General features: G+C 38.2%; 1 protein-coding gene across 2 annotated transcripts in view; it reads left to right on the top strand.

Annotated features, from left to right (window-relative positions):
• The window catches only part of abca12 (ATP-binding cassette, sub-family A (ABC1), member 12), a 66390-nt gene that overhangs the window by 14150 nt on the left and 32273 nt on the right, over positions 1-19967 (top strand). The window contains exons 11-26 of one of the 2 annotated variants that reach the window (XM_049005986.1): positions 1008-1165; positions 1710-1837; positions 2287-2417; positions 2548-2697; positions 4655-4860; positions 5920-6047; positions 6231-6348; positions 6539-9208; positions 9906-12575; positions 13464-13555; positions 14964-15025; positions 15551-15666; positions 15946-16070; positions 16760-16866; positions 19238-19414; positions 19554-19750. In XM_049005986.1, coding sequence (XP_048861943.1) covers positions 1008-1165; positions 1710-1837; positions 2287-2417; positions 2548-2697; positions 4655-4860; positions 5920-6047; positions 6231-6348; positions 6539-9208; positions 9906-12575; positions 13464-13555; positions 14964-15025; positions 15551-15666; positions 15946-16070; positions 16760-16866; positions 19238-19414; positions 19554-19750 — 7235 coding nt within the window. The remainder of the gene's footprint in view (positions 1-1007; positions 1166-1709; positions 1838-2286; positions 2418-2547; positions 2698-4654; positions 4861-5919; positions 6048-6230; positions 6349-6538; positions 9209-9905; positions 12576-13463; positions 13556-14963; positions 15026-15550; positions 15667-15945; positions 16071-16759; positions 16867-19237; positions 19415-19553; positions 19751-19967) is intronic. The other variant, XM_049005987.1, reaches the window with a different exon arrangement.

The raw sequence follows: 19967 nt of genomic DNA, 5'->3' as shown, positions 1-19967 counted from the left end.
AGACAGAAGCCGTACTAGGCGGAACTAGAGCGCAGAAAAAAAAACAAAAGATGTTGCGGACAGGAAACAGGAGCCCAGTGAACACAATTTGGACTTACAGTCCTCTTCGTTTGTATGTCTGAAAGCTCGTAAGTTGAACGTTCGTAAGTAAAGGAGCGTCTGTATATATAAACAAATATAGGACCTGGATAAAAATAGTGATGGTTTTCTCCATGGTGTAATGTCCAGAGACATGCTATATTCCAACAGACCTATTGCAAAGTGAAAAGTAAAATGTATATAAGTAATAATATACAGTATTAAATAAACAAATAATAAATTGTAGCCATTTCTGTAGTACATTTTGTTATGGAACTACTTAGCATTGCTATATTTATTCTATGAGTGAATTGCCAAAGTAAAGACAAAAATATCTTTAAAAGGTCACACAAAGGCATTTGGTAAAACCTGATTTGGCACATTGTTCTGTGAGTGAATGCTTACCAGTCGTACTGTATTTGCCCTGTCTTGACAATTTTGTCTTGACTCAAAATACCATTAAAGAGATCTGTAATTGTATGATTTTCATATTTTTCATATTTTTTTCATATTTATTTTTAATTCTGTCAAAAATGTTTTACAATGCAGAATACCCCAAGTTGCGTATTATTGTCTTGCTCTTTTCTCCTTTTTCACAATGTCACCCACCCCAAGCTTTCTGTACCCTTTCTCTTCCATAATCTCTCTTTTGAGCCATCACTGTTGACAACAGGGTATTACTCTTGTTTAAGATTGACAGGAAGGTATTACTCCTGTTTCTTGATGCTATCAGCCGCAGGTGCTTTACCTATTTCTCTAGTAGCCACTACATGAAAACTGACTTGTACATTTGTAGAATAAAATCTTTGTCACCTTACCTCCTTGTTGTCTATACAACAGAATTGTGGCTCTGCTAAACGTGACCTATAACTTTGTGTGTGACCTTTGTACGAATGTGGGTCTGTTTCACGTTTCATATCTCTCTGCAGCTGCTGCATCCGTGGAACAGTGAAGCAGCTTCTACTGACATAACATTTACCACAGAGCTGTTAAACAACCTGCTGCAGATCTACAGCTGGAGTGTTCAGAATTCCACCGTAAATCCAGAGAGCAGCAGTCAGCTTTATGGGGGCCAGGAGGAGAAAAAGTATGCAATTATATGCCAGCCCAACAGTTACCTTTCACAAGCGATCAAACATGATGTTTTATACTTCTGATCTAACCCATGACTAAAGGGATTAATAAGGACTCAGATGACCAATTTTGCTGCTATTGTGCTATAAGAAAGAGAGGAGTGTATTAAAAATGTCCTTTATGTGTGCAATACAAGTAAACAAGCTGTAAATTAAGGAAATACATTGTACAAAGAAACAGTCATTTTAACAATAATATGCATGACTTCAGCTCTTTTCCATTTTGTAAATAGTAGCTGAAAAACCAAGTTTGGGTTACATCGTACAAAGAGTTACCAAGTAGTTTAGCCCATTTAAACATACATACGCATTTACATATTTCTATAAAATATTCTGCAACCTTTTTAGTGTTCTTTATGTATAATTTTAAATATATCTGTAACCCAGTTTAACTTAACGAAGTTTGGCTGAATGAACAACAAATACCCGTAGATGTTCATGACTTAAGAAGTGAGGGACATTATGATGGATAACAACAGTTAGTGTGTCTTCTTTAAGGCTTCTTGGCTTGATATCAACACTGAAAATGCTGGAGGGGCTCCCAGGCTTGTCGTCTTTGAACACCTTCCTCACAGGCAGTCACATCTCTATGGATTTGGCCATACAAATTTTGGACACCCTGAGAGGCAAGTCAGACCACTTGTCTTGTATTTTTAAAAATATTTCTGTAAGTTTCACATATATTGGCTTAATGAGTACACTTTCATGATGGAGAAGCTTTTTTAAATGATAAAAAATAAATTGCTGATCCTAACTACAGTCACATCTTTTTGTGTTATGATGTCTGATTGCTAATATTTGTATTAAGTGTGAACTCTTTCAGTTTTGAAGAAAATTTCAGGCTTTCAGGAAAATACATAATCAAATGGATGCCTAATTGCAAAACTATCACGTGTATATTGAGCATGATTTGGATTGTGGCATCTATAACCACCACAGTGATTCAAATATCGATATATGCATGTCTTTCATATAAGATTGGTCAGCTTTTACCTGCCAACTGGAAGGAATGAACATATTAAGTAAATGAATACTTGACTGAGTGCTATGTGGAATGATCATTTTTACCAACCAGAGCAAATGGATTTCCTGGTGAGTGAGGCCCGTGGCATTCAGCAGGTGTTTGGGCCTGTCCTGCCGAATGAGTTCCAGGGAAATACTTGGCTGTCGGGACTCCCAAAGGCCATAGTGAAGACCATTGAGAAGGTAGTGAAAATGTTTTTATCACAAGTTTGTATCTAAATATCTATTCAATTTGTGTTTTGTACAGAGCATTACAGTAGCCTCTTAAGATGACCTGTTTTACTCTAACTGTTTCTAAATGGCTTTGTCACAGGGATCCCTAAATTGTAGTGATCTCATCAATCAGTGGTCCTCACAGTCCAGTCTGCCTTCAGGGGATCCCCTCATGTGGGAGTTAGTCTTTTGCAACAGGTCCTACCTGCCAAATACTCTGCTTGCCCAGTGGATGCCAGTGGTGGAGAAAGTAAGTAAGGGAAATACACTAGACAACATTGTTACAGAAAGTTTTATAGATTGTTGTCCTCAGATGAAACATATCCTTCTAAATTATCTGAATTAAATTAAAATTGGTCTTGGTTCTGTGTGCATTGGCACTGCTTATTGATGGTTCACCCACATGGCAAGTCCTGATAGTTTCTTTGTATTACTTTTCACTACATACTCCTGCCATGCTTTCATGATTCCTTTACACTGATACTGCCATAATTATATTCTAAAAGTTGTGGTTGCAGCCTCAACAAATTCTATACTCCAATGAAAACAAAGTTGTGACAATGTATAAAATGTAAATAAAAACAAAATGCAATGATTTAGAATTCATATAAACCCATATTTAATTGAAAATCGAACAAAGACCATATCAGATGCTGAAACTGAGAGATTTTATTGTTTTATGACAATTATGTGCTCGATTTCATGCCAGCAACACGTTTAAAAAAAGTTGGAACAGTGTTTACCAGTGTACTGCATCACCTCTTCTTTTAACAACACTTTGTAAATGATTGGAAACTGAAAAGACCAGTTGCTGGAGTTTTGAAAGTGAGATGTTGTCCCATTCTTGCCTGATATCGTATTTCAACTGCACAACGGTTTAGGGTCTCCTTTGCTGTATTTTTTTGTTTCATGATGCACCAAATGTTTTCGGTGGGTGGCAGATCTGGACTGCAGGCAGGCCACTCTAACACCCGGACTCTTCTATTACAGAGCCATGCTTTTGTAATATTAGCAGAATGTGGTTCGGCGTTGTCTTGCTGAAATACACATGGCCATCTGGATATCAGCATATGTTGCTCTAAAACCTGTATTTATTCAACATTGATGGTGCCCTCCCAGATGTGCAAGTTAGCCAAGCCATGGGCACTAATGCACCCCCATAACATCACAGATGATGGCTTTTGAAATGTCCGCTGAAAGCAATCTGGAGGGTTTCTCTCTTCTTTGGCCAAGAGGACACGATGTCCATGATTTCCAAAAAGAATCTGAAATTTTGATTCGTTAGACCACAGGACAGTTTTCCACTTTGCCTCAGTCCACCTTAAATGAGCTTGGGCCCAAAGAAGTCAATGGCATTTCTGGATCATGTGTAGATATGGTTTCTTTGCCTGGTAGAGTTTCATCTTGCAGTTGTGGGTGCAGCAATGAGCAGTGTTCACAAACAGTGCTTTTCAGAAGTGTTCCTGAGCCCATGCAGTGATTTCCACAATAGAATAATGCTTGTTTTTCATGCGGTGCCACCTGAGGACCTGAAGCTCACAGCTGTCCAATACTGGTTTTCAACCTTGTCCCTTGTATATAGAGATTTCTTCGGATTCTCTGAATCTTTTAATGATATTATTGCATGTCCTATAGATGATGAAATTCATAAATTCCTTGCAGTATTACGTTGAGGAGCATTATTCTTAAATTGTTCTTTGATAGAGTAGTGAACCTCTCCTCATCTTCACTGCACAGATACGCATACTCTGTGGGGGGGGGGGGGGGGTGTTTTTATCCCTAATCATCTTACTGACCTGTTGCCAATTAACAACATTTTGCCTTCAAAACTCCAGCAACTGGTCTCTTCAGTTCCCAAATGTTTACAGGGTTTTGTTAAAAGTGATGCAAAACAGTGGTAAACATGCCCCATCCCAACTTGAAATGTGTTGCTAGCATCAGATTCAAATTGAGCACACAGTTGTCATTAAACAATAACATTTCTCAGTTTCAACATGTGATATGTTGTTTTTTTATAAATATGGATTTATATGATTTGTCAACCATTGCATTCTGTTGTTTACATTTTACACAGTATCTCAGCTTTTTGGAAATGAGTTTGTATTAATTATATTTTTCATAGTTTTTCTTTTCTTTTAAAAAAGTATATTTTCTGTTATCAAATTTATGCTAAGCGAAGCACATATCTCTTTGGATATTAAAACTAGGGAACCAGGTTTTTGGAATTGTTCCAGACCCCTGAGGAGAATGTCATCAATGTCACAACCATCCTGTCAGACTGGAAAAATCTCAACAGCAGCTATGAGCAATTTTCTGCATCTTTGAATCAACTGTACGATGCAATGAATGAGCACAACTGGGCATCCTGGATTCAAGGGAACAACACAGTAAACTGGCTGACAATGTTCTTAAGGTCTGTTTTACAAGTAATAAAAAAATCAAAAAATGTTTTGTTTGTAATATGCATTCGAGAAAAAGCAAAATAATGACAGCATGCTGGAATGATGACACAGAATCTTGTGTATGCTGTGCAGAACATTTCTTCTCAGCTGTGATTCTCTTTTCCTCCATATCTATGAGTCAAATCAGAGAAAATCAAATTCACGAAAAATAGCAAAGCAATATTTTTGTGGTCAGTTTTAATAACCACTGTTTTATAGTTATTTGGCTTATATATTCAAAGTCTTCATCAATAACATTTCAATGCTATCTTCTACTCAACCTATTTCAGCAATTTTAGATGTTCTAATGGATGGCAATGATGAAATATGTTTGTAATATTTCCAGTTTTAGTTGGCACAAGTTTTCAGAGAATTTTTAGTATACACCAGTCTGTTGCATGTTGGACTTTAAACTACAAAAAGTACTGCCATGCCACCAATGTTTTTAACCTTCCTTTTTTTAAAAAAAGTTATTTTATTATAAAATAAATTTTTTTAAAAACATTTTCTGATGTCAAAGAACAAAACTATGGGGTGAGAGCAAGAAATTTCAGAAGTTGATTTTTAAGGACCACCCTGCTCAGTATGTTTGGGTTCCATGCCTGTGTGCGGAAGGTTTATGGCCAGCAAAGTAAAGGCATCGGCATCAGTGAACATGATTCTTAACCTCTGCTAATCCTGTCTGACTCCGTGCTCTAACCCCAAAAATACTGTACATACAGTATGTATCTGTGTCTCTCATGAATAGCAAGATAGGATTTGTGGAAACTACCCATTTTCTCTTTAAATAAAGTAGCTCTGTTTTACGTGGGTGCCCTGCGATGGGCTGGCCCACCATCCTGGGTTATTCCCTGCCTCGTACCCATTGCTTCCGGGATAGGCTCCAGACCCCCCGCGACCCAGTAGGATAAGCGGTTTGGAAAATGGATGGATGGATGGATGGATGTTTTACATGGATATCAAAAATGTATCTCAATCTTCAATACAAGTCATTCTTTGCTGATTCTGTGAAAAATACCTCTGTTCTCTAGGAGCACCAATACTTTTGAGATGGTGGGATCTGAGTTGCAGAAAAACCCCACATGGTCAGTGGAGACATACGTCTACATTGTCCATTGGATTATGACTTTCCAACCCAATATTACTGCACCTCCAAATTGTGAGTACATTCATGAATACATTGATGCACTCAGTTGTTTTGCTTTCACTTGAATTCACTGCTTGGATGTAAATAAATATATACGGGCAAGAATACATTTCATGCATGGTTCATTACTGGTTATTTCATTACTGTGCCCATTTTTGCCTTCCTTTATTTAATAGTTTTGCCATTTTTTTATAGGCACTGTTGAGAGAACTACTGGTGTCCCCGTCTGCCAAAGCAATTTTACTTGGGAGGAGGTTCTTCCACTAACTTCGTCTCTGATGGAGCTCTACAGTAACCCTGAAGCACTTTTGAGGTGAATAGTTTGTGAAAAGAATTTGCAACTTTCGGTCATTCTCATAAATCTATGTATGAAATATATTACCAAAAATTATCCTAATTTTGATTCTGTTATCTTAATCATGTGCATTATATGGGTGATTTTATGCCTTTTTGAACTTGACAAATTTAGTTTACTCGACATTATCTTTCTTTTCCTCCAACAGATTTGTGCAGGGTTCTGTGGCATTCCTTGATGCAGTCTATGGAGATTTTGCTATGCAGTCCTTGGAACAACTTTCTAGCAATATGTCTCCTGAAAGCCCCCTGCAAAGTCTGATCAAGTTACTTGATCTCTACTTGAAAATATTATCAGACATCCCCTCTATAAAGCAACTGGACAGCCAACCATCCCTGTCCATCCTAGAGAAGGTTCTGGATACCTTGTGTTTGAAGCCCCTCAGTTTAATTTGGACACAAAGTTTTGACAATACCTCCTTCTTCATGAACAATGTTGTACAGGCTTTTATGAACAACAGCTACATGTTTTCCCCATTTTTTCAAAATCTGAATCAGGTCAGTGCATCTTTTATGGAACTAGATAATCTGATTGTTCAGTGGTTAAATGTAGATGGTAATCTTTCTCGTCCCTTGTCCTTTAGTATTAGCAACGCTCTTCTTAACCACTCTGCTTTACTGAATGCTTCTCATATATCCTACCTACAACAGATTCTCAAGCATTTAAACAATGATAATGAAAGGGATGTACTTGAGCTTGTTATCAAAGCCACAGAGGTGCTGAATCAGGCAACTGAGACCTCACATAATGCTTCATCCTTGATACTGGCATACCTGTGGCAGGTTCAGAATTTCTTAGCCTCTTCTCTGCAGGTAAACGGCAATGAGTCATTTTTCATGCTTGATGTGCTAAAGAACATTTCACAAATGTTAGACCTTCATCCAGCTGCCCTGGAGATCTGTCAGTTAAATTCCACAGCATTCCTTCAGGATCTACACCAAATTGGAAACGTCAGTATCCTGGATGCCGTTCTCTGGCAAGTGATGGCATTATTACCAGAAGAGTTTCGCTACAGCAACGGAGAACTGATAAATCGTACCCATAGCCTACTCAGAGGACTAACATTATGCAAAACCAGCAGCCAAGACTGTGCAGCTGATGTCAGCAAAGTTTTCCTGTTCTTGGAGCAGGCTGCTGAAATGCTGCAACAAAGTAATAACATCACCAATGGACTGATGACTGTCAATACCAACCTTACATTTGGAAGAAACCTAACTTTCCCTCTAGTTGTGGACCTTCTTGCACTCCTTTCTCCATTGATCAATAGCACCAATGTGTCCTTGACTTCAGAAGCTATACAGAGGGTCCTGTACTTCCTCAATGAAATTCCACCCACACTCAACATCAGTCTGTCCTCCCTGCAGTATGGTCTTCAGATGTCCAATTTAAGCCTGGACGACCTAGTCTTTGTTGCAAAGTTAGCAGGATCCTCTACTGCTCAGATGGTGTTAACAAATCTAAGTAGTGCAATTGATGCTCAGGGTTGTTTCAGCCTAAATAATTCAACATTGCAGCTAGTGAACTCGACTGAGCCCCATTGTTTGTTCAAGCTGATTAAGGAGGCAACATGTTTTTTTCAAGACATACCCCTTAATGAGGACATGAAGAGGCTATGTATGGAAATGAATAACCTTACACAATTTTGGCAAAAACAGCATGGAGGAAGCTGTAATATGACCCATTTTACCTATTATGATCACCTTATGTCTTCTTCCAGTGACCTGTCAGTTATTCTGGACAAGATCCATGAGAATTTGCAGAATTATAGCTTGGAGTCCTGGAACGAAGTCACAACTGCTATCCATGTTCTTAAAAATATCATCCAGTCATTTGTTAATGGGACACATCCTTTCCCCTCCATCAACTCTACTCTTCCTAACCAGCCAGAGTATGTTCCAGAAGTGTATATGGACATTGCATTGTGGTACCTGAGGAAGCTTGAGAATATTACTTATACCGGAGATGTTTCTGGCCTTCTTTACCCCTTATTCAGAATGACGGAAATGCAGTTGGCTACCTCCCTTGCAGAATCACAGTTCATGACATCTATTGTGCATGGAGCCGTAAATTTGACCCAGTCCATACATATTCCCTTAAGCGAGTCAGACTTACGAGACATTAAGAATTATGTCATTTCTGTTCTCTATGAAGAGCTAAAGGTAACAAAATATGTGGCTGAACTGCACATGAATTTCTCCTTGGCCATGGGATATAATACATCAGATGTCAATTTACAGATGTTTGAGACCCAGATAGAGAAGTATCTTCATATCACAGAGGATTTTCTGAAGGATCCCCACCTGATATCCATTATGGCTGAAATCCTCCAACAGAATGCAAGCTCTCCTGACCTTATGAACATGGACAGTATTTGGCTTTATGACATAGCACATCTTTTACCAGAATCCCAATTTCATTATCTTTCAATAGTTGGACAAGTATCCCAGGCCCTTAAACATGCACTTTTAATAGCTACTCAAGAAGATGGGGTCCAGAATGTGAACTTCACTACAGCCTTAATGGAGGCATTTAGCATTGTCATAGGGAACCTGAGCACAGACCAATGGCCTCTCCCAGACATCGTGACCAGTGATGCCATAGATGTTATATATGAGGCCCTGCAACTTGTGTTGCATCCTAACATGAGCTATACAGAGAAACTGAACCTCACCTTGGACATCCTTTTGAAGGGGGAAAGCCTGATCAAGGTGATTGCCCCCAATGAGTCCTTGCCAATACTCCTGCCGATGACACAGGCCCTTATCAACTACATGGAGACCATCATTCAGCTTGGTGGACAAGACAATTGGAATCAGATGTAAGTATTTATACATTTTTTAATAAAAGTGATGCATAAAAATTAGCGCTTGTTTAATTGCTGAACAATTTGTATAAAACCTAATTTTCATAAAAGTAAGTGATTATCGCTGTATCCTCGCATTTCCAGTGCTAGTGGTTTGATTTCCACACTGGCTCTGTGTGTTTCAAGTGGCATTTTCTCTAGCTTCCCCTCTCAAGGCTAAGACACGCAGTTTGGTTAGTTGGTGCTTTCAAATTGGTTTGTTCCTGTGTTTCCTGCACATCATCACCCTGTACTGGATAATCAGTTACTGTATGAACGATGGATGAGTCTTACCTGAAGTATGTTTGCCACAGGGTCAGGCTCATAACAGCAGAAGAGTCTTTGGATGCACATTATTAATCTAATCTAGTTAGGTGATATAATTTTTAATCTCCATCCATCCATCCATCTTTCCAACCACACATCTTTTATCTGCTTATCCTGAACAGTGTTTTCATTTTAAATATTTTTTGCAGTGAACAAAAAATTTGCAAATTTTTGGGAAGTCATAATATGGCTGTTTTTTATGTATATTTTATTACCATTGACATAATTTTGAATTACTTGTTGGGGCTATAATGTACATATCTATATATTTATATACTGCTGGGAGATATGGCCTTTTTTGATTTATTTGCCTTATTCAACAGTATACTTTTGTTCATTCCAACAGATTTGTCCAAGGTTCTGTGGCATTCCTTGACGCAATCTATGCAGCTTTTGCTATGCAGTCCATGGGACAACTTCCTTATAATATGTCTCCTGAGAGCCTCCTGCAAACTCTTGTCACGTCACTGGAGCGGAACAAGACAATATTATTAGACATCCTCTCTATAGAGCAACTGGACAGCCAACCATCCCTGTCCATCCTAGAGAAGGTTCTGGATACCTTGTGTTTGAAGCCCCTCAGTTTAATTTGGACACAAAGTTTTGACAATACCTCCTTCTTCATGAACAATGTTGTACAGGCTTTTATGAACAACAGCTACATGTTTTCCCCATTTTTTCAAAATCTGAATCAGACCAGTGCATCTTTTATGGAACTAGATAATCTGATTGTTCAGTGGTTAAATGTAGATGGTAATCTTTCTCGTCCCTTGTCCTTTAGTATTAGCAACGCTCTTCTTAACCACTCTGCTTTACTGAATGCTTCTCATATATCCTACCTACAACACATTCTCGAGCATTTAAACAATGATAATGAAAGGGATGTACTCGAGCTTGTTATCAAAGCCACAGAGGTGCTGAATCAGGCAACTGAGACCTCACATAATGCTTCATCCTTGATACTGGCATACCTGTGGCAGGTTCAGAATTTCTTAGCCTCTTCTCTGCAGGTAAACGGCAATGAGTCATTTTTCATGCTTGATGTGCTAAAGAACATTTCACAAATGTTAGACCTTCATCCAGCTGCCCTGGAGATCTGTCAGTTAAATTCCTTGGCATTCCTTCAGGATCTACATCAAATTGGAAACGTCAGTATCCTGGATGCTGTTCTCTGGCAAGTGATAGCATTATTACCAGAAGAGTTTCGCTACAGCAACGAAGAACTGATAAATCGTACCCATAGCCTACTCAGAGGACTAACATTATGCAAAACCAGCAGCCAAGACTGTGCAGCTGATGTCAGCAAAGTTTTCCTGTTCTTGGAGCAGGCTGCTGAAATGCTGCAACAAAGTAATAACATCACCAATGGACTGATGACTGTCAATACCAACCTTACATTTGGAAGAAACCTAACTTTCCCTCTAGTTGTGGACCTTCTTGCACTCCTTTCTCCATTGATCAATAGCACCAATGTGTCCTTGACTTCAGAAGCTATACAGAGGGTCCTGTACTTCCTCAATGAAATTCCACCCACACTCAACATCAGTCTGTCCTCCCTGCAGTATGGTCTTCAGATGTCCAATTTAAGCCTGGACGACCTAGTCTTTGTTGCAAAGTTAGCAGGATCCTCTACTGCTCAGATGGTGTTAACAAATCTAAGTAGTGCAATTGATGCTCAGGGTTGTTTCAGCCTAAATAATTCAACATTGCAGCTAGTGAACTCGACTGAGCCCCATTGTTTGTTCAAGCTGATTAAGGAGGCAACATGTTTTTTTCAAGGCATACCCCTTAATGAGGACATGAAGAGGCTATGTATGGAAATGAATAACCTTACACAATTTTGGCAAAAACAGCATGGAGGAAGCTGTAATATGACCCATTTTACCTATTATGATCACCTTATGTCTTCTTCCAGTGACCTGTCAGTTATTCTGGACAAGATCCATGAGAATTTGCAGAATTATAGCTTGGAGTCCTGGAACGAAGTCACAACTGCTATCCATGTTCTTAAAAATATCATCCAGTCATTTTTTAATGGGACACATCCTTTCCCCTCCATCAACTCTACTCTTCCTAACCAGCCAGAGTATGTTCCAGAAGTGTATATGGACATTGCATTGTGGTACCTGAGGAAGCTTGAGAATATTACTTATACCGGAGATGTTTCTGGCCTTCTTTACCCCTTATTCAGAATGACGGAAATGCAGTTGGCTACCTCCCTTGCAGAATCACAGTTCATGACATCTATTGTGCATGGAGCCGTAAATTTGACCCAGTCCATACATATTCCCTTAAGCGAGTCAGACTTACGAGACATTGAGAATTATGTCATTTCTGTTCTCTATGAAGAGCTAAAGGTAACAAAATATGTGGCTGAACTGCACATGAATTTCTCCTTGGCCATGGGATATAATACATCAGATGTCAATTTACAGATGTTTGAGACCCAGATAGAGAAGTATCTTCATATCACAGAGGATTTTCTGAAGGATCCCCACCTGATATCCATTATGGCTGAAATCCTCCAACAGAATGCAAGCTCTCCTGACCTTATGAACATGGACAGTATTTGGCTTTATGACATAGCACATCTTTTACCAGAATCCCAATTTCATTATCTTTCAATAGTTGGACAAGTATCCCAGGCCCTTAAACATGTACTTTTAATAGCTACTCAAGAAGATGGGGTCCAGAATGTGAACTTCACTAGAGCCTTAATGGAGGCATTTAGCATTGTCATAGGGAACCTGAGCACAGACCAATGGCCTCTCCCAGACATCGTGACCAGTGATGCCATAGATGTTATATATGAGGCCCTGCAACTTGTGTTGCATCCTAACATGAGCTATACAGAGAAACTGAACCTCACCTTGGACATCCTTTTGAAGGGGGAAAGCCTGATCAAGGTGATTGCCCCCAATGAGTCCCTGCCAATACTCCTGCCGATGACACAGGCCCTTATCACCTACATGGAGACCATCATTCAGCTTGGTGGACAAGACAATTGGAATCAGATGTAAGTATTTATAAGTTTTTTAATAAATGTGATGCATAAAAATTAGCACTTGTTTAATTGCTGAACAATTTGTATAAAACCTAATTTTCGTAGAAGTAAGTGATTATTGCTGTATCCTCGCATTTCCAGTGCTAGTGGTTTGATTTCCACACTGGCTCTGTGTGTTTCAAGTGGAATTTTCTCTAGCTTCCTCTCTCAAGGCTAAGACATGCAGTTTGGTTAGTTGGTGCTTTCAAATTGGTTTGGTTCCTGTGCTTCCTGGCACATCATCACCCTGTACTGGATAATCGGTTATGAACGATGGATGAGTCTTACCTGAAGTATGTTTGCCACAGGGTCAGGCTCATAACAGCGGAAGAGTCTTAGGATGTACATTGTTAATCCAATCTAGTTATGTGATATCATTTTTAATCTCCATCCATCCATCCATCTTTCCAACCACCCATCTTTTATCTGCTTATCCTGAACAGGGTTTTCCTTTAAAATATTTTTTGCAGTGAAGAAAAAATCAGCTAATTTTTAAAGCTGTTTTTTATGTATATTTTATTACCATTGTCATAATTTTGTATTACTTGTTGGGGCTATAATATACATATCTATATATTTATTTATATATTTAACAATTTGTATAAAACCTAAATTTCATAAAAGTAAGTTATCACTGTATCCTCACATTGGGGGTTTCATTTCCACTCTAGGTCTGTGAGTTTGAAGTTTCATGTTTTCTAGTGTTCTCTCTCAAAAAATTTGCTTTCTTTATCCTTCAAACCCCCCATCTTCCAACTGATTATCCTGTTCTGGATTTTTATTAAATAAATGTAAAGAAAGTTTTTCTTTCTTTGGATGACTATTTTGTAATTTTCATATTTGTGTTACTGTTTTTCTTAGCATCACTGATCAACTGCAACAATTCTTACCTCTGAATACCACCTCTGGTGATATGACAGAGATCATCAGGGGAATCCTAGACCCCAGTCAAGGTTGGTCACTTACTTTGTTTTATGGGTATGTTTTAATAAAATTTCCTAAAACATCATTGTATCTTAAAGTGATCTATCACTTGAATCAACATTTTGGTTCATGAAAACATACTCTTATTCAAGATGTACTGTAGTTGATACATTGCAATGCATTGTGTTTCATCTATCTATCAAACATATACAGACGCTCCTCTACTTACGAACTTTCAACTTACGAACTTTCAGTCCAAATTTTAAGTTTAAGTACAAATTGTGTTCATCGGGCTCCCGTTTCCTGTCCACAACATCATTTTTTTTCAATTCCGTCGAGTACGACTTCTGGTCGTTACTCCCGCTGCGCAGCAGTGTAGCGTGCGTACTCCCAGCATCCTAGTTCTTTGTACTTGCGTATACCCTTAAAATTATGTTGAATAACGACTTACGGACATTTCAAGTTACGAACGGCCGTTCAGAGTGTTTCTCATTCATAAGTAGAGGAGCATCTGTATATTATGTAAGGAATAATTGACGACGGGCCGTTGAATTATTAGAAAATAATGCACACCCGAGGTGGTAATGCGGCCACGACGCGAAGCGGAGTGGCCGTTACACCTCGGGTGTGCATTATTTTCTAATAATTCAACGGTCCGGAGTCAATTATTCCGCTTATACTACGGTTGCCACACCTCAAGACATCGATCAGATGATATATTTCAAGGGATTCGTCCGGTTTTTCTACTTAAATCGCTATTGTGAGTAGGATTATTTCTTCCGCATCTCATCCAACAACTCTTTTGCTAGTTCCAAAACGTCATTTTAAAGCTGGCAATGGAGGCTTGAGCCGTTGATAGCAGACTAATGCAGTTAATAATGAAGTTATTAGAAAGAGAGCGAGAGAGACAGAGACACAGAGAAAGAGAAACAGAGAGAGAGAGAGAGAGCTTGTATGAATTAGGCTACCTCTGTGTGTCCCTCAACAGTGTTCTGAAGCACCGTCTCTAAACTGTAAGTCTGCTTTAAGATGCAGCGCTGTTATTACCTCGCTAGTGAGAAATGTCATGTGTAGCCTTTAAGTTGGTACACTAGGCTAACTAATACTGCTGCAGCCCAGTTGTTGAAAGTTTCATATTCACCGTAAATATTAAAATTTACTTTCGGAAAATCGTCTGTCATGTTGTTGTTTTTGTTAGTCCTGTGTGCTGTATAGGTACTGTATGCTAATTTCCGTTATTACAGTTAACTATGCGAAGTGATATGAAACTGTAATGCGGTCAAGAGAGCTACCTGGAACTACGTTCGCCGTGCGGTTATCTGAAAATAATTGCACACCTCAGAACGTTCGTCAGCCAATCAGATTCAAGCATTCAACGGTCCCGTAGTGTAAATATAAAATGAATATGTTTTTGTGTTTTGTTTTTCTTGTGACTAGGTTCCTTAGATGAAATTCTGCAAGCCGTCGATATGAATAACCTTTCTGAAATATATTACAAGGTGAGATGACTTGAATCATCCATCCATCCATCCATCCATCCATCCATCCATCAATCCATCTATTCATCATCTACAACTTATCCGGGGTCGCATTGTGGGGGCAGCAGTCTAAGCAAGGATGCCCAGACCTCTCTCCCCAGTCACCACCTCCTGCTCCAGCAGGACGTATTGCAAAACTGGCATCCTGTGACCGTACCACACTTGAATTCATAGAACTCTTCAGAACGACCCATTCTTTCGCAAATGTTTGTAAACCTGATTGCATGACTAGGTACTTGATTGATAGTTTGAGTGATAGTGGCAGTGGGTCAGAATGAAACACCGGAATTCAATGCATAAGTGGTGTGTCCCAAAACTGTTGTCCATATAATTTATATTTAATATGTACCAGTCATTTTTTAAAATATAACTTCATATTCATTCATTCATTCATTCATTCATTCATTCAGTAGTTCATGAAAATAAATGGCTAGATTATTAAGCAACATAACATGTAACCTTGTGCTTCTCTTATTTGTGTAATAGGTTCAGGAAATTGGGGCTGTCCTATTCCCTGGTAGACAGGTTTTGGCCCTGTCAGAGTCCATGCCAGCCCTACTGCAGATCATAATTGGACAGGCAGACAACTCTACTTGGGAATGGTAGGAGTATTAATCAGAAAGAAAGAATAATAAAAATTAAATATCATTAGTACTTAATAACTTGTGTGATTCTTTGGAATCATGAAGTTGTGATCTTACCTAATTGTTCACAGGGAAATTCTCCATGTTTGCATGAATATAATAGGGTTCTTAAATTGTAATTACTGATTAATGATTTTTTTTTTGCATGCTGTTTGTGCCTATCTGAGTACCATGGGCAGAGATCAGCAGGAACTGTATTGCAGAAAGGATGTTTTGTTCATTATAATTGTTTATCAGGGTTGAGAAGATGTTGGAAGCCCTTTTCAGCAGTGAGTTTTCAGCTTTGGAGAATACAACATCAAATGGTCTAATTCTAAGGGAACTTGTCGTAGCTATTGCTCATGACATCAGAACAGAGACAGGTAATGGGAATTATTCAGTACAGCCCAGTATTCTCACAATGTTACTGTCACAGTATTTAAGTTCCACTACATCAAAACATCCAAATGTTCTATTATTTGCATTAACCCAATAAGTACGACTCAACTTTCCTATTTATAAATGTTATTCTTGGTTATCCAAAAGTGGTGAAACATTTTCCGCTCCCTTTTAAGTATCTTAAACCTCTCTTTTATTCCTTGTCACCATTCATTACTGCTATGAACTGATTCGTCTTCTGTCACCTCATCTTCGTATGACTTCTGCTTTCCTTCTACTAAGTGAATTGTTTGGTTGTTTGCCTGTTTTTTATTAAAATGTAGGTAATACTTTTTAAATGTTTGTCATACTTTTATGAGTACAATATATAATTACACTGAAAAATCTGTCACCTATTATGAAAAGATAAGCCACTTGTTTAGTTTTTATACTTCTCTTGTTAGCTACTTTATGAGAACGATGCTCTTAACAAAGTACCCAACAACATTTGAGATGGTTATGGATATGTCACAATTTATTCATGAGTGCCGGTCTGAAATAGGTAGTAATTTTTTCTGTAAGATATAATGAAAATAGATATGATTTATAGATATTCACCTTCCAAACTTAGTCAGGAATTGATGGACAGGTGTATGATAATACATCTTGTATTCTAACTAATATATGTTTTCAGACCTTGTCTACAGGCTTGGTGAACTGTTGGCTAATTTGACGTCTGTCCATACAACAAACTCAAGTATCTTTGAGGCTGTCCTGAGTACAGTTGAACTGGTACAACAGGTAAAAATAAAATTCCACTTTGAGATTCAATAGCACTAATATTTGTGTGATATGTATGTATCAATCCATCTACTTACTCCAGTCATGGTAACAAGGGGCATGGAGCCTGTTTCAGACAGCATAGGGTAACAGCCTGGGGTAGACTCAGGATCAAGGGACATGGTTTTCAACATATTAGTAACATTGTCTATAGTGTATGCTTGTGATTCTATGTACCCTGTATTAGACTTTTTGTTATTGCAGGTCAGGGTATTCTTTGCTTCATGCTCTCTGCATTGTAAAAGTGGTAATGGAAAATGATGGATGCAAGGTGCTCTGGTTTTCCTGAGCATGCTGTAAAAATAAAGACCATAATAATGGCACTCGGGAAAACTTTTTCACATATTTCATCCGTCATTGTATTTTGGTGATCATTTTTATACACATATGGGAAATATAGTGATATTGAGGCATAATCTCCCATCAAACACTTAAGTAAAAAAAAATGTGTAAAAAGTTACGCACGTTTCAGTTAAGCACATTCTCTCCTCATCTGTGCAGACATGCCCACAGCAGTTAATCCAAAAAGAAAGCACAGCCGTGCATAATTAATTCATCAAGCAAGAAAAGAGGTTTACGCCCTCGGTGATTCTGGCAACAAGCAAAATATGCAACGTAGCCTACTTAATTTACATTGTGAACGTAATTGAAATCCACAGAAGGGCAACCATGGTGATAGCTTACTATGCTAATATTTGGACATTCTCACAAACATGAAAATCCTTCAGCAAAAAAATTTATAATGTTTGAATTTATTACGGAGCAATTGACATTACCTTAACCTATTATGTATGTTTAAATGACGTAATTTACAGAGGGGTGGCACAGTGGTGAGCACTGTTTCCTCACATGTCTTGAACCAGGGTTCGAGTCTTCACTAAGGCTCCATGTGTATGGAATTTGCATATTCTTCCCATGTCATGAGTACTCCAGTCCCCCCTCCTCCCCAAAATCTAAAAACATGCTTCACTTAATTGGAGTTAACAAATTGCCTGTGTTGGGTTGTTCCCTACCTTTTGCCTGTAGCCTCTGGGATGGGATCCAGACCCCCCACAACCCCGAGAAGGACATGTGGTTACAGAAGATGAATGGATGTCAGTTATAGCTCTAATTTAATGATCTCTCAACCATTTTGCCCAAATAAGTACCACCATCACAGTTTTAATCAAATAAAACAAAACTAGACATCTATTGCAAGGTCCCAGAACAGACAATGAGTATAATACGATGTGCTTTCATTTCTTCAATTGTTCTGTATTGCAATTGACACAATTTTTTTTTTAAATTACAGAAAATGATGTTACGGTAATGAGTTTGTAAGAATGACCTATACTGCGCTTACAAACAAATCATACTAGGCTTTTCTTCTTCTTCATTCAGATCTGTTTTGTTAACATACAAATATGCCTAGCCAAAATATGGTATACATGTTAGTATCATTAGTAACTTGGACTGAAAGTTTAGAATGCATTTATAATCGTTATTATAATAATAGTCCAAACCAGCTTATACACTACAGTGTAGGCTGCAGTGTATTACTCCGAATCAGTTGCTCGTCACTATCGCTGGGACCCCATATCTAGTGTATGTACAGTAGTAACTATATTGTAGTGAATGAATGAAGTATATGCATGTATATAAAAATAAAACAGAATTCAAAACTGAGCATTTCATGATCAACCGGGAAACATGCGGTGCTTTTAGTGTCAGTTAGTTGAAGTACATCAGGATGAGAACGTCTCTGTCCCACTTTCACAAGAGTTTAAGTACATTCACTACGGCTAAGCATTTTGAGGACACACTACTTCCACTGAATCCATTTCTAACTAATTTTAAATTAAATATTTACATGCATTTTGGGTTGTAATATTTACTTCTTAGCTTATAATAAATGTAAAAAGGTTTGTTTTTTTACATATTCGGCTCTCTGAGCACTGCAGTATTGCATTTGGCCACGTAGAGGCAAGTGTCTTAATATAGCCTTCTAGACCAAGTAGTGAAAAATGCACTTGGAAGTGCTTAAGCCAGCAGCAGAATGTGTGAAAGGGTCATTTACATGTGACACAGCCATATTTTGGAGTTTCAAAGCCCAAGGTGTATAACTAACCTACAGTAGGTACACTTAAACACTAGACTTAATGGGAGAATATGCTTCAGTGAAAAAAGCGTGCAGCTATGCGTGTCTGTGACTTAAGTGCATGGGGAGAAAAAGACAGTGTCCACATTTGTCATCACCATTATCATAACTGTAAAATCTCTCTCTCTCTACAAATTTATCATCTGCGTAGTGTTTGAAAGGTCTATTGCCCTTTTTTCTTCTGCTTGAATATAGGCTGCAAAGGATGGTCTGGTTGTTGAATGTGCAGATGTCTTGAAGATGTGGGAAATGGCCCTACAGAAAGAAGAGATAAGTGAACCTAATCTAGTTAAGTGGTGTAACACCAGCCTGGTCCCACTTATTGATAGTTACATGTCCAATGGTTCACTGTTTGCGCACCTGAATATCACAGTAAGTATCTGCAATTTTTTGTTACTTTTTAAGATTTCATGTATTGTAAATCTGCATGTAAAAAAATAAATTCTTAAGGAACTAAATGTATTTAACTGAATGGATCCTCACTGTAACTTATTCCATATTATCTGTACAGAAAGCCACAATGGCAGTGGATTCTCTGAACATTACTGCTGCAGATATGTTGACCGAACTACATTCTCTTTACTTCGCCATACTAAACCACTCTGACATAATCATCCAGCTCCTTGAAAACCTTAGTCAACCCCCCACATGGCCTGTAGTATCAAACATTACTGGAGGGAATGTTTCCATGGAACCATTCTATATGAGGTGATTTACTTTTTATATTATTATATTTCAATTAGTAAATTAAGTGTCAGTGATTTTTGTTTCTGAGAAAAACATACTTTCCAAATTCTCTTTTATATTATGTAGTATAACTACCTTACAAAAATGCTCCATTTTGCTGTACTGTAAGTGCCTGCATGAACCTTTTAATAATTAAGAGATAATATCAAAGCTGGGATTGAAGAAGTTCTCTGTATAA

Source organism: Brienomyrus brachyistius, chromosome 1, assembly GCF_023856365.1.
Source record: "Brienomyrus brachyistius isolate T26 chromosome 1, BBRACH_0.4, whole genome shotgun sequence".
NCBI lineage: Eukaryota > Metazoa > Chordata > Actinopteri > Osteoglossiformes > Mormyridae > Brienomyrus > Brienomyrus brachyistius.
Note: the sequence above shows the minus strand (reverse complement) of the source record. Positions and strands in the feature narration are given on the sequence as shown.